General features: G+C 40.1%; 1 protein-coding gene across 1 annotated transcript; it reads right to left on the minus strand.

The window, feature by feature from the left end:
- Nucleotides 1-1,876: 1,876 nt before the first annotated feature.
- Nucleotides 1,877-7,758, minus strand: LOC308194711 (uncharacterized protein C4orf17 homolog). The gene is made up of 3 exons (XM_080590911.1): nt 7,591-7,758; nt 2,712-3,305; nt 1,877-2,354 (listed from the first exon to the last, which is right to left on the minus strand). The coding sequence occupies exons 1-3, from the start codon at nt 7,739-7,741 to the stop codon at nt 2,182-2,184; spliced, it is 918 nt and encodes a 305-aa protein (XP_080447037.1). The 5' UTR covers nt 7,742-7,758; the 3' UTR covers nt 1,877-2,181.
- Nucleotides 7,759-14,422: the final 6,664 nt, after the last annotated feature.

Genomic DNA, 14,422 nt, shown 5'->3' on the forward strand with positions numbered 1-14,422 from the left:
AGCATGTTTGCCAGCTCCTCCCATTCGAAGCTTTGCCTCCATTTACTGTGCCCTACGGGCTAATGCTGTTGCGCAGCTCTAGAGAAATTACATATCCCAGAAACCGAGGCCCACTTCGATCGTTTTGTACAAATGAGTTTCTGCATCCGTGGTATGAGTTGGCAAGCGTACCTGAGTAAAGGACCACTATAAGTGCGTGGCTTTCCACTGGCCACTCGGGAACTTTTGAGATCTTTTGAATGAGCCTGGCTTCACTGAATAATCTTTCTCTGGAAAATTAATGGAAGCGTGCTTGATTTACCAACTTGCTTTTGTTTTGTGAGAATGAACAGAGGCATGTTTAAAGCAGATAAAGTCCAATTCGTCTGCCTTCGCAGTTCACTCACAAGACCTGAGATGCTTTTTTGCCATTATTGGCCTGTATTTTAATTGTTTACATGGTGGTTTTAATGTTTGTTTCCAACCCCACACCGTGGATGCTAAAGTTTGTGATGCTTTTATACTAATAATGGAGATATGGAGGCAAATAACTGTTTGCAGTGAGGCAGATATCTGCAGTCACTCTGCAGGCCAGATTTTGAGAATCCAGGGTCTTTTTTTCTTCCCTTTTCTTTTTTTTTTTTCACAGTGCCTGGGGCTTGACATGCATCTCTCCAGATTTTAAGTGTGCCCCACTCCTTACCCCAATATGTCTGTGGCTGTAGAGTCAAATCTGCCCACAAGAACTCTTTGTGCAGGCCTGGCTGAGACATTCAAAAAGATGAATCTGGTGCCAAAAGTGTTGTCTCTGTCTTTTTTTTTTCACTTACCCCACTTCACATGTATTTATGCAGAATGGTTTGGTTGAATCATAAGAAGATCAAATTTAATGAGCAGAAAATTATTTTAAAAGAGAGTCTGAACAGCTATCTTTACATCTCTTATAATCTTCATATCTGTAAGTATACTTTTCTGTATGTGAAGGTGACTAGCAGCTGCTTTAGTGGCTATGAGGAGGTGGGACTGCCCTGGAAGGGAGGCGTCTGTTGTTTGGGGGGGTGTGAAAGCAGGACTCTCTCTTGTTTCCACTTCCAGCTCTCTGTTGGCCAAGGTTCTTCCCTGGGGACAATGTGTCTGTGTGTGCTGGACATCTGTTTCTCAGCCTTGAGAATATAATACGTTCTGCGTCTTTTTCTGGAAAAGATGGTGAAAAAGAAAGCTGTAAATTCCCAGACTAGGCTTAGGGTTTTGGTATACTGATTTGGTTTTATGTACGCAGCTAAGAGTATAGAAGCCCATTCACTCTTGAGCAAGGAAGCCGCCCTCCCCTCAGATACCGTTTTGAAAAGGAGAAATCATTGCTTTGGAGATTTTTCCTTCGTCCTTCTTGTACTTGCATAAGGTCACACTCCCCCACTCCTTCAGTGCGGTTACAAACAGTAATAAATGCTGGTAGCATTAGAGCTGTCCTGAGTGGCTTTGTTAAAACAATAACGTACTCTGTGGCTGACTTTTGTTGTCTCTTTGTGTTTCGGAGGGGACACAAAGAGGTGATGGTAGTCTCTGTTTGGAGTGCCAATGCTGTTTGTTTGCCCTGGCTGGCTAGAGGATGCAAAAGTGGGCTTTAAGATTTATGTGAATGTTGTATCGAGAGAAACCAATTGAGTGGCTGCAAGAATAGAGGGTCTTTGAATATCTAGCTCTTAGAGAACTTAAATTCAGATTTTAAATTTAATTTCTCATATTGTCACTGAAGTTTGGTCTTCAGTGCTTCTGAGCATTCACAGTCCCTGTGCTGTTCAGTAGCATCCTAGGCACGTGGTGTCTTAACATTTACAATTTCCATTACTTACCATGCTTCATGTTTTGACTTGCTTCTGATTCTTTAGTTGAAGGCCTGAATGAAAGAGGAAGAAAGTCACACTTCTTGAATAGTATAAACTGAGAACTGCAATGTACAGGAGGCTTTTTTTAAAAGGGGTTTCAGGTGCTCCTAAAGCTTTGTTCTGCTCCTGCAATAACTAAATCTGTATCAAAGTGCGTGGGGTTGATTGTAGTTAGGAGTGTCTTTGATTCAAGTTCTGCCTGATAAAACTTCAAGCACAAAGTAGCTTTCTTTACAAGATTCACAGGTGAAGAAACCAAAACTTGCTGGTTATGAGGCTTAGCCCATCTCTAATCCTGGCAGCATCACTGCAGATTTTACCTGTTATTCATTTCCCTTTGTGGACCTCTCCAAGGAGGGGGGTGAGGCTTTAGCAGACAGTGGATATTCATGTTCTCTGCTGCGCCTTCCTTCATGGCGGGGGGCTGATTATTCAGCACGTCTTTGTCAGCCAGTTCTGAGTAAATCAGGTTGGACATTAAGTCTTTCTCTGAAATTTGAAGGTAGCAGAAATTTTATTTACGTTTCCACCTGCTGATCTGGATGTTTAGAGGTGATGTTTTGTTTGCTTTCTGCCTTCCCCCAGCCCACAGCAGCCACTGGGAGAACATTTTCCCACCCTGCACTAAATCTGAGCGTGCTGAGGTCTGACTGACTGATTTCTGTTCAGAACAGCCCCACCTGGGCCGAGCACGCCTCACTGGGACCTAGTCCTTCCTGCTCAGCGGTCCCACTCAGTTCAGCTCTGAGGATGTCAAATATAAAATATAAAATATATTACAAATATACACAAATATAAAAGAGAACTTTCCTTTCAAACATGGATGCATGTACATAAGTTCGTTACCTTTTAGGCTTGCCCTCAAGAGCCAATTCTGGATCTCTGTAAGCGAATCTGTCTGTAAAACTTTGCTCAGTTTTTCCAGCACCTGGAAGATGTATGGGATAGCTACCATGAGAGAGAAGAAGCTGAATGACAACATAGTTTTTATGTATTTTAGTTTATCTCTATCTGTGTGAGTGTGCAGAGTTTTACAGCTGCCTAGCAGAGTAATTGCTAAATACAAAATTAAGCAAACGGAATCCACACTTTGAGAAAATAAGTTCATCAAATAACATCTCACACTGTCCTCAAGAGAAATAAAAATGTATAACATCACAGGGGGCCACTTACCGCAGCACTCATGTCTTACCTTTATTTCCCGATCCAGGTAGCTTGGGATGAAATTCACCTTCTCCTGAACGTAAGGACTGTGAGTCAAGTTGACAAACGGAGAGGAAGGCTGGGTGAGAGACTCGTGGGCTCCCTGCACAGCTGCAGGTTGTGCAGAGGTTTGGGATCGCTTTTTCAAAAGCTTTTCCAAAATAGAAAACAACACATAAAGAAAGGGCATGACTCCATTTAAGCAGGAATTAAAGGCGATCTGAAATATGTCTAACACTGGTCCCCAACAAGGGTATACAGTAAACACATGTAAAACTGTTATTTGACTGAATATGGCCAAAAATAGGAAATGCATAGGTTGATGGTTACAGCTTTTAACACTGTCACCAGGAATAATAACACATATGCATAGCATAATATGTAACATTGGATTTTTCCCTTTATTGCTGAAGAAAATGTGTAGAACTGTACATCATGCTTTGCTTTGAAATGTCTTTCGGAATAGCTTTTTTTTTTTTTTTGGAAAGATCTGGATTTTGGTATAAGAATGAAAGTGATGCTGGTTAACAGTTAATGGAAATTAGATCAGTAAGGAATTAAATCTGGGCTTCTACGTTCTGTTTGCTTTTCCGTCATGACTTTGTAGTGTGCTCCTGAGCAACTCTTCATTTCTATGTGTGCAAGCTTAAGCAGACTATTAAAAGCCTGGGAATCAGTATATTTGACAGAAGGTTTTGTTTGTAAGCTCAGAGGGGAAATGCAGAGACAAAGCAAAATGCACCCAGCAGAGTTCTTAACAACAGTTGTTTACTGTGTGGTGCTGTATGGCAGTATCTGGCCATTGTATTATTATTTTGCAGCCAAAACACAGTAAATAGTTTGAAGAACTGTGATCTAAATGTATAGGTGAACAGTAAAAGTAATACACGCTTTTTACTATCTTCAGATTGGGGACAAAAGAGTGATATTAAGACAAAAAATAAAAGAAAATAGAAAAATACATAAAATAGAAAATAAAATTTTTAAAAAAGGAAGAAAAATTATTCCTTATTTTTAGCATCTTTACTGCAAAACATCTCAGTAGTGCCCTCTGGTGTTCAGTACCAACACAGCACCATTTGCATTTCATTTTTAAGCAATCCTCCTTGTGATGCGTCGTTTATAATAGGATAGTAACTTAGCACTCGGTTATTGTACAGTCGCAATAGAGGAGATGAGAAAGTGCCTGCAACTTGAGACTAAGGAGCCACTACAAGGAGAATCTTTTACTGGAATTTATGAACAGAGCTGCAAAGCGGGATCTAAACCCCAGCATGCTGCTTCTGCAAAACAGCATCAGCAAAAGTAAAGCTGTTGGCAGTAAATAATCTAAAGATCCTTTGTGTTGAGAGGGCAGGCTTTTTCCTGTACTTGCTTGGTGTATAACATGACCATTTTTTCCCCAGCAGTCTGAGACAAAGTGAGTTTTATTGCCATCTTCATTGCATTTGACCACTTTTCTTAGTAGCAAAGTATAGTTACAGGGCAGAAGGTGATGGAGGTATAGCTTAGTCATCACCCTACCATATCCCTTCCAAGCTCTCCTCATATCCCTTTTCTGGATCTGTGTTGTCTTCCTTAGTGATCAGAGACAGTCAGTTTGCGTTACAGTGGTCAGAAGTGAGAAAGAGAATGCTTAAATGAAAAACTACAGTGTTTTTTTCCCTTACCTTTTCAGGTGAAGTAGGGTTGCTTTGAGTCCTTTTAGGAACATCTGCAAGTCCTTCTCTGTTTTCTGGAAATCAACAGGCAGAGTGTTTTATCAAGTTGAAAAATAACAGGCATAAAGAAGTACACCTTATGTTGTATCGGGGGGGGGGGGGGGCATTTTTAATTACAAAAATGTGCTAGCCATATTTTAGGAGCCTGTATTTCCTTTTTTTGTTTGCTTTTACTACCTCACATGGTATATTAATGCAATTATTAGCCTAACAAAGCTGAAGAAAATCCTGGAAACTGTATGTCACAGGTGCATGCTCATGGTGCTGTGTAACAACCACTGCAGAATGTTGCTCACAGATGTAATTGCTGATAATTGTGAAATTGTTAGATGGCTAATGAGCATGGGATCTTTAAAACCTATAAAGAGACAAGTGGAGTCAGCAAGGAGAAATCTTTTAAGATGTGGTGGTTAACAGAGAGAAGGGAAGAAATACTTGCCTTTTCAATGGACATTTTTTAGACTAATGGACTAATTGCCCTACGTTCCCTTTACCTGGACCCGAGCTGCTATGACACAGTGCCCTGGCTGAGACCTGGTTCCACCTTTAGCATTTCAGGTTCCCCTTCTGCTGCCGTGTAATGCAGCAGCGTGGTGCCCCCACTCACGTGTCACAGACTGTGAAGAGCCTGGCGCCCTTTGCACGACAGCCTCGAGCCTTGGAAGGTAGCTGCTGGCAAGCGAGCTCCCCGCGGCGTTCCCACTTAGCACACGCTCTTGACTGGCTTCTTGCTTGGGGATGGCGGTTCCGTCAGCATGTGCTTGTTCTTGTAAAACGCTGTTTCTTACAATGCAGACTGGAACATTATTTAAGCCTGTCCAAAAAAATAATAATAATAAAAATAAATATATTATAATAATATAGGGCTTGTGGAGTGACTCAAAGGGAATTTCAGAAATCTGGAAAGCCTGACAGGAAAAATTGCTACTCAGCTGCAAGAAAATTTGCAAATACAGTATGACTTCGTTACTGCGTTAGGTCCGTGATTGGCCCCTCACAATCTGCTGCTAGACCAGAAGCATGTTAGGAACAGAGCTAGTAGCACATGCAAAAAAAATAAAAAAATAAAATAAAGGATACTTTCTGCCATCTGAGAATGAGCCTGTAGCCAGCATTACAGAGGCAGAAACAGCCGAGCTTGCTGTGTACTCTTTCATGTGTCCAGCGAGATTGCCCTTATATTTTCCTCATTTAAAACAAATTTTAAAAACAACCATTAGTTTTATCATTGGTCCAACTGAATTTAGCATGGAGAAAAAGCAGTTCTATTAAGTAGCTGATGAGGATTTTCAGAACCTCAGTTCTATTAAGTATTTGACATAAGACCAAGCTGAAGCAGAAAATAATTACAGCTAAACATTACTCTGCTGAGACTACAAAGTTAGCCACCAAATTAAAGTTCATTTGGCTGAGATGTATAAGAGTTTGGTCTTTGCTGACTGTTGTCAGCTTGTCTTTTTTGCCAGGTTCTAGGATGAGAGAGAGAGAGAAAGAGAAATACATTCTATATTTCTGTATATTTTATATTCTTATTTATCTAGATTTCTGTATGTACGTGTACAGAGAGAGACACAAAATTTTAGACATTATAATCTGGGTGGTCAATGTGAAAGAAGTCTTGTTTTGTTCCTTCAAAGGTATCCATTCTGAATTGAAGGCTGAAAGTAATTCAGCCTTTTCAGAGCTAGTTTGGTTTACATCACCCTTCATACCTTATTACAAAAGTTATATCACAGACTCATCGACTAGCAATACAAATCCTGTAGCAATATCTGCTCATCCTAATAGTTCTCGAGGAACTCAGTAGAGATTGTTTCCCCATCATGAGCTTTATTTACCTTCTGCAATGTAAATCTGGCCATGCATTAACAATTTTATTTCAGCCACTGACAGAAAGATGCCTTTGTACAAACTTACGGGTGCAGCTTTAGAAACAGAAGCTCATCCCTAGAAGTGTTATTTCTTTTGCTGATGCAAACGGTACGCTGATTTGACTGTCTTCCTTTCAGGTGTAGAAATAGTAATCATTGTTAGCATGCAATAAAGCAGCACAGTGTTTTTAGAGCACCAGGTTAGTATGAAATACTACATTGCATAATATATTGCCCCTGGAAAGGTATTACAATTATATGGTGAGAGTGAAATAGATTAAAAAAAAAAAAAAAAAGAAAGAAAATGTCTCTGTAAGCAGAGTCTCTGCCACTTGGCATACACTTAGATATAGAAGGAAAAAGAAAGAAATTATTTTAGCTGAAACAAAATCTCAGACAGTTGTCTTAGTGAAATAGTTACTGGTAAAGATTTTAGCATTGCTAACCTTTACATTGTCAGCCTGAGATTGTTCGCTGCTGAAAAATGGGTAAAGATGCTTAGTGGAATGAAATGAAGGTAATGACTTTGCGTGTGCATAGTGGAGAGTGTTTAGGGTAGGTTGTCAGCAACAAATTTATACTGAAACGGGTTTTAAGAGAACTTTTCAGTGTTTACTTCTGAGTGAGCTTCACTCAGAGCGAAGCTTAGTGCTTCGCTCTCTCCAATGAATGCCATGCTATCGCGCAGGGGCACTGCATGTCCATATTGCCCCCTTGAGGTCTCAGTATTTTGGCCATGACTGATCGTGATTCTGAATGCGGGATCTCTTACTGAGTGAAATTCACTCATGCTGGTGAAATGCTTCTCTTAGATACAGGAAACGGGAGCATGGGGTGTTTTTTGAATAAAACTGCATTACGCTCGCATTTCTCTATGTGCTTGCCAGGGCAGGCATGCAGACTATCCGTGTGGTCCCGAACAACTCTCACCTGGGATGTGGCAGACCATCCGAGGGTGGGGGATGTTCCTGGAGAAGTAGTACTTTCCCCCCGCGCAGCTGGAGTCCGAGTAACGGCGGTGGTTCCGTGGCACGCTGTGGTTGAGCTCGGGTTCACACCCCAACCTGAGGATGGCATTCATCGTGTGACCGTCCTTGTTCTCCTGCAGAGCGTCTTCCTGCAGGGCAGGCTGGCTCTTCTGCTCTCCAGCTGAGGCCAAATGCTGGAGGTGAAGTAAAGAATAGGAATTGACGTTGACTTTTCCGCTACTTTTCTGTCTATTTCTATTTCTCTTTTAAGCACTTTATCTCTTATTTTTACCTCTTCCATAAGCATTTTGGAGAAGCTGTAAGCACAGGGCGGTGCCCACTGCTCCGTACCTAGGTAGTTACCTCAGCCAACTAACAGTTACATCAGCTCAACCGCTGCTTGTGGTCCCTTTAGAGCTGCCTTTATTTCCCTGCTGTTTCTGCTCAGGATCTCAGCTGCCCACTGCCATGTGTATTCTGAGATGTCTTTTTGTAGAAATAGATACATGGGAGTAGAGGGAGAAGATTGCTTTCTGACTGTGGAGAGAAGTGCAGGGAAAAGTAGTGACAGCAAAGGAAATGTCTGGGCCTTTTGGATTTCCATCGTTACTAAAGGTTGTGCATCCAGAGAGGAGGTCCCGTGTCTCTTAATACTTGGTGTCTGCTCTAGATTTTATTCTTAGATGTTGAATAATAGACTTGTAGCCATTATTACTGTTACCTTGATTATTTATTCCTTCCATGCAGTAGAAATCACAGATGTTCACACTGTTCTTTGCCTCTGACACCTTTGTCAGGATACTCAGTACCATAGCCTTGAAGGCTGGGGCCATTCTAAGAATGGTGGTTTATTTAAGGCATCTTGCAAAGCTCACACAGCAGGTTTGTCTAATCTATTTTGTGATGGTCTGGAATCAAGTTAATCAAGAAATTAAACTGTAGGTCCCCTGGCAGTAAGTCTGCACAGGCTGAGAATGGAGTAAGTGTTCATCAGTTACCTGTTAGGGTCAGGAAGCAGTGTGCGGTTGTTGTTAGTATTTTAAGGAATATGTGGACAGAAGAGGTTTGGAAAAGGAAAGGACTTCTTTTCAAGCAACTCTTAATGTTTTGCAAGGTTATTTTTATTCCATGACTGTGTATGACTCTGGAAAAAAACTCCAGTGAACTGACAGATTTTGCAACATGTGCAGAAGACCACTGAATGCGATGGGTGCCCATCTGAAAACAAAAAGTGCAAATTCTAGAGTTGAACGTCCTGCATTAAGGTCATTGTATGCCCTGACAAACCAACTGATGAAAGGTCAGTGTTTGTCCTCTGTTATCATACCATTTCAGTGCAGCTGTGCTAGGATGGAAGCAACTGTTTATATAAATGTTTTGTAGCTAACAGCAAGCTCTTTTTATCTTTTCTTTTTTCCTTTTTTTTTTTTTTTAAATTTGAGAATGCCTGGAAGCATATAGAATAACTCAGGAAATAACATGACTAATAAACAAAAGCTGAAAATAACAAAACAAAATACAGGGAAGGGCAGGTGATTAAAGCCAATACTCGATTACGTATGATTTGAACTACCAAATCATTTTAGTTGCCATTTTCATCCCATACAGCAATACCGGCACATTGCAGGTGTCCTGGTGTTATTCCTGCAGACTGCTGCCCTGCAGAAATTATTCTTGATTAAAAAGACCAGGCAGCCTGCCAGATGCTCTGTGCTCTTCAGTACCAGTTAGAGTGCATTCAGTAATTTTCTCTGATATTTCGGACGTTTAATTGTTCATAAATTGAATGATAAAGTCAATTTTCACATCACTACCAAGTTTTGTACTAATGGAACTCTACTGGCTTGTTCCCAATTTAAATGAAATTAAATTTGAAGTCAGAGTTTTGGTTTTGGAGAAAAAAAATAAACCTGAATGCTAATTTTAAATAGCAGCTCTAAGGAAAGCCCTGCTTTGAACTGTAAAGCAAGGTTTGAAGCAGTTACCAATTAACGCTATCTTTGGTTGTGATAAGTAAGTTATATGATGGGTTTGTGTTATTCTCTGTTATTGTAAGAATACTTAGAGGAAATATTTTGGTTTTAGTGGATAGAAATGGTAGGTTGCAGGAAAGCTGTGGAATGATGGATTAATCACCACAGTGAATTCAAGGTTGCAAAGAGATGTCGTGATTTGTGTATTTTCAAGAAAAATTTTGACTCTAAATTGTATAGTTCACTGAACTTTGTGTTGTTGTGTTGTTTTTTGTTTGTTTGTTTTGTATTTAACCACATTTAGTAATACTACATGAAATGAATGTTGATCAAAACATTTTGTTGGGATTTTTGACCATCAGACATCTGCCTATCCGACGGCTGCTTTTAATGCTGCAAAAAGAATGCCATTAAGCTCTGATGTCTATGCTATCACAGTAGTCCAGCCTAGCTTTCATCTACTCTAAACACAAATACCAAAATACCAAAAGTTGATAGGAGACTTTAATTAAAAGAAAGAAAGAAAGAAAGAAAGAAAGAAAGAAAGAAAGAAAGAAAGAAAGAAAGAAAGAAAGAAAGAAAGAAAAAGAAAGGAAGGAAGGAGGGAGGGAAGGAGGGAAGGAGGGAAGGAAGGAGGGAAGGAAGGAGGGAAGGAAGGTAGGAAGGAGGGAAGGAAGGAAGGAAGGAAGGAGGGAAGGAAGGAGGGAAGGAAGGAAGGAAGGAAGGAAGGAAGGAAGGAAGGAAGGAAGGAAGGAAGGAAGGAAGGAAGGAAGGAAGGAAGGAAGGAAGGAAGGAAGGAAGGAAGGAAGGAAGGAAGGAAGGAAGGAAGGAAGGAAGGAAGAAGGGAAGAAGGAAGAAGGGAAGAAGGAAGAAGGGAAGAAGGAAGGAAGAAGGGAAGAAAGAAAGAAGATAGCATAACAATATAGAAATAGACTTTTTTTCCAGATAAATATAAAAATAGACTTTGTAAGAAGTAATTCTTTATAATGATGGGATGTATAGGATATACTCAAAGTTAAAAATATCTGTATCTGTTTAAAAAAAAAACAAAAACAAAAACAAAAACACTTATCTCCTGGTATTGGTTGTAGTGGATTGATGGAATAATTAAAATAATGGAAATGGCTAATTTGTGTAACATCTGATAACTTGTATAACTTTGATTAAAAAAAGAAAAAAATAATTTGGAGATTAGCTTTTCCAAAGATCTATAATTTTTCTAAAATGTGTAGTACTTTAACATATTCTGTCTCTATGTTTAAGATGAAATGCTTACTAAAAAATAGTGCATAAGGTAACTTGTAGGAGCAGAATATACTTTCTTTTTCTGTGGCTTCTGATTTTCTACATAATTCTACTTATGCTTTTACGCTGGTTACTTATAAAGGACTAACTACGCCTAACTCAAGTTTTCTGAAATTCATGTGGGAGGGTTTTCTTCTTTACTGAATTGTTTAGTAGATTTTCTTGGGTAATCTAAACCGTCTTGTGAAACACACATAAAATCCCACTAGTTATTTAGAAACATCAAAGTATTACATCTCAAACTCTAAGTATTACCTCAAGGTATATATAGAAAGTATAAAATTATTGTTGGCACAGCGTGTTTGGGGGATTTTGGGTGTGTTACTTTGTCACGATGCTGTGTTAATATTTAAATTAGTAAAATGAAATGCAGTAATTTCATGAACAGTTGGATGTTTGACAGAACTGTGCTACCAGCCAGCACTATTGTTTTCACACTGTAGATGAAATCACACCCCAAATGTTATCATCGCAGTATTCAAAAATACTTCAAAGGCTTCCCATTTCCTTATGGAGGATGCATACAGTAGTTACCTAGAGCAGTCTGTTATCTGGCTCTCTTAATGGGCTCTCGAGGGACAATGTAATTTACACTGTTTATTGCTTTATTTGCCAGTTCTCACCTTTTACCTGGAAAGCGTGTCAGAAGTCCCAGAGGTATAATGGATGGAAAGGCTGAGCTACCTGAGAAGCAGTGCTGCAGAGGGCTTCCTTCGTAGTAGGATGCCAGGCTGGCGTGCCTTTTTTTTTTTGGCTACAGCAGGTAAACGTCCCTCCGTAGCAGGCAGTAGTGTGTTCCCTTGGGCAGGGGTTTTCAGCTGAGCAAGTGGAAGCCCGGCTTCTTTGCTCTGCTGAGCAGCCTGCAGAGGGCAGGGGGCTGGTGATGGATGGATGGAGACTCTAGAATCCCCCTGTTCCTTGTGACACCATGACAGCAATGCCACCACAGCTCTTGCCTCTCATGAGCTGAGAGAAATGCTCTTGTACCAGCGGTTCATCCATCACATTTTTATCACTCTTCCTCTTCGATGTGAGAGGAATATTAATGACCAGAAAGAACTGATTTATGTAGAGAAGTAATGTCTGCATGTGGACGCTGAAGAAATAGATGCACACAGGACTGTAAAATCAGCTGACCTTGGTTTTGTGTGTTCATGAAATTCACACTTTTGGAGAAGACTTCAGGGTTGAATTTTTCTGAAGTAAAAAGTGCACTGCTAAATAGTTTCCCTGTTCATTTTCAACACGGGAAATTGGAAAGAAAATCTAAGAAGGGGATTGATGCATTATGAAGTAGCCACTGTTTTTTACCCAAGATGTCTCTGTCAGTGTGTCTCAGATTTTAGGCTCTTATGTCACTGCTTATATTCCAGAAGGCACAACTATCAGAGAGGACTTTTCCCTCCCTTTGAAGGTAGACCACAAGTTTAGTCCCACTGGGGTGCCTTAGTAATCTGTTATCCTGTGATCTCAATTTCAGGGCATTGTACCTGCAAGTGATTTCTACTCATTTAATTTTTGGTTTTGTTGGTTTGCAAGCCATTTTGGAAACAAAGAGGAAGATAAAAGCTTTGGCTGAGAGGTCACCTATAAATTAGGTTGTGGTTTCTTATTGTGGCTTTAAATTCTTCAGCAGAAAAAGGCGGCACACCCCCTCTCCCTTTTTGTGACTCCAGGAGTGGGAATATGTGGTATTGTGCACAATAAATGGGAGAATTAAAAAAAAAAAAAATTTGCTTGTTTGTTTACATTTGGAAGGGAAAAAGGAGAGTTCCTGGTGTGACTCTTGTATTAATCACTTTGACAAATGTTTGGATAACTTACAGGCTATTGGGCTAAGACGCAATTGAATCTCTTCAAGAAAGAAGGCAGCTGAGAGCAGAAGCTGTCTGAGAAAGGGTCCATGCAGCTCCTAGCTTTTGATCCTGCAGCCCAAAATGGCCTGTTATCATTCGCTTTGTTGTAAGGCCCATGTAGAAAAGAGGCTGTTGTGGAAGCACAGAGGTAGCATGAAGCGTAGGCTGATTGTGAGTTGTCACATGTGGGGAGGCAAACTGCCAGAACCCCAGCGCATGTGTTAAAATGTATATTCTGTTCCTGAAAGCACTCGTATAGATTCTCTTTAAAACAAACCAAGGAGAATGGCATGAAACTGTGAATCTACTTCCTCAGGAACTCTCTGTGTCTGTGGGCTGGGGGAGAGCACGAGAGAACCAGAGCTAACAGAAGATACTTGCATCTGTGCTACACGTAACAGGCATTGTTGTAGGGAGGAATTCAAGAAATTCAAAGGATGTGGAAGGCACTGCAAAATAGGACTCTTTCATGCTGCTCTTCAGTTAATTTTCCATCAATGTCCTATATGAGAGTCAAGTAAACTATGTCAACAAAATGGCTTCCCATGGACCATGGCTGTCTGCCTACAGAGCAGAGTTCAAGCTGCAAACCTTGTTTTCCCAGTGAACTGCAGCTTTTTACAATTGCTTGGGGTTTACAAGTAGTTGCTATAAAAGCAACTTAAGCAAATAGCCAGTTGAATTCATTAAAAGGTATTTGCTGTTAAGATCTCAAATAGCACAGTATTGTCTTTATCCAAACACAGCAAACAAAAGTGAAGGTCTGGAACAGCATTTTAGTGCGATGCAGTACAAGGAGCTTAACCCTGTCTGGTAAATTGATGAAAATGATCATTTGGGAAAATTTCTTTTCTTTTATAAAGCAAAGAGTAAATTCGTAGACTGAAATTCAGTGTAATTCTGTGACTAGGATGCATATCAAGAGCTACTACTGCAAAATAACAGTGCATACTATGTTAAATGTTAGAGACAGTGACACACCTAAAAGAAGAAAGAGTCGGGTAAAGACCAGTAATGTTAGTTGCCAAAGTTATGTGTCTTGGGAGAGATGGATAGTCTACAGTTCCTTTGTTCAGCTTAGCCTGTTGACTACAGTGGAAAGTTAAAGGACGAGGCATTATTAAGGTATCAGAATCTGCCAGTAATTCTGGCACTTTGCTTTTTCACACTTTCCTTTCCCCAGATTTGACCTATATTTCAGCCATTACAGTGCTATAAAAATGCTGAGATTTTTTTTTTCATTTTTAAGGGAATAGCTCTTATGGGTCTGTATTTTGTTGTGCTATGAGAAACCTAAGTCCAATTTTCCAAATGTTAATTAATTAAGATAACTTTCTCAATGCCAGATGTTCTTCAGGCAAAGGAAATAACATCTCTGTTTTAGATCATGTTCATGGCAGTTGCTAAAACAAGTTTCCAAGCAGAACAGACTCGATCAATAAATAGCAACGGAGAGTAAATAATGAGAAAACCAACAGAAATGCTGGATAAAGCCAAGTTGAGAAAAGTCTGTGATCTTTCTATGTTCAAATATCTTCAGAATGTGAGGGGAAGGGCTTCCATAAAATTTTAAGGTCTGGATCCTTTCATGAACTGCCAGCTGAAGACATTGAGAGGCAGATCTTATCAGTTCTTACTATGGGCAGGGAACCTGCTCCCT

Source organism: Anser brachyrhynchus, assembly GCF_964034855.1.
Source record: "Anser brachyrhynchus genome assembly, chromosome: 4".
Lineage (NCBI taxonomy): Eukaryota > Metazoa > Chordata > Aves > Anseriformes > Anatidae > Anser > Anser brachyrhynchus.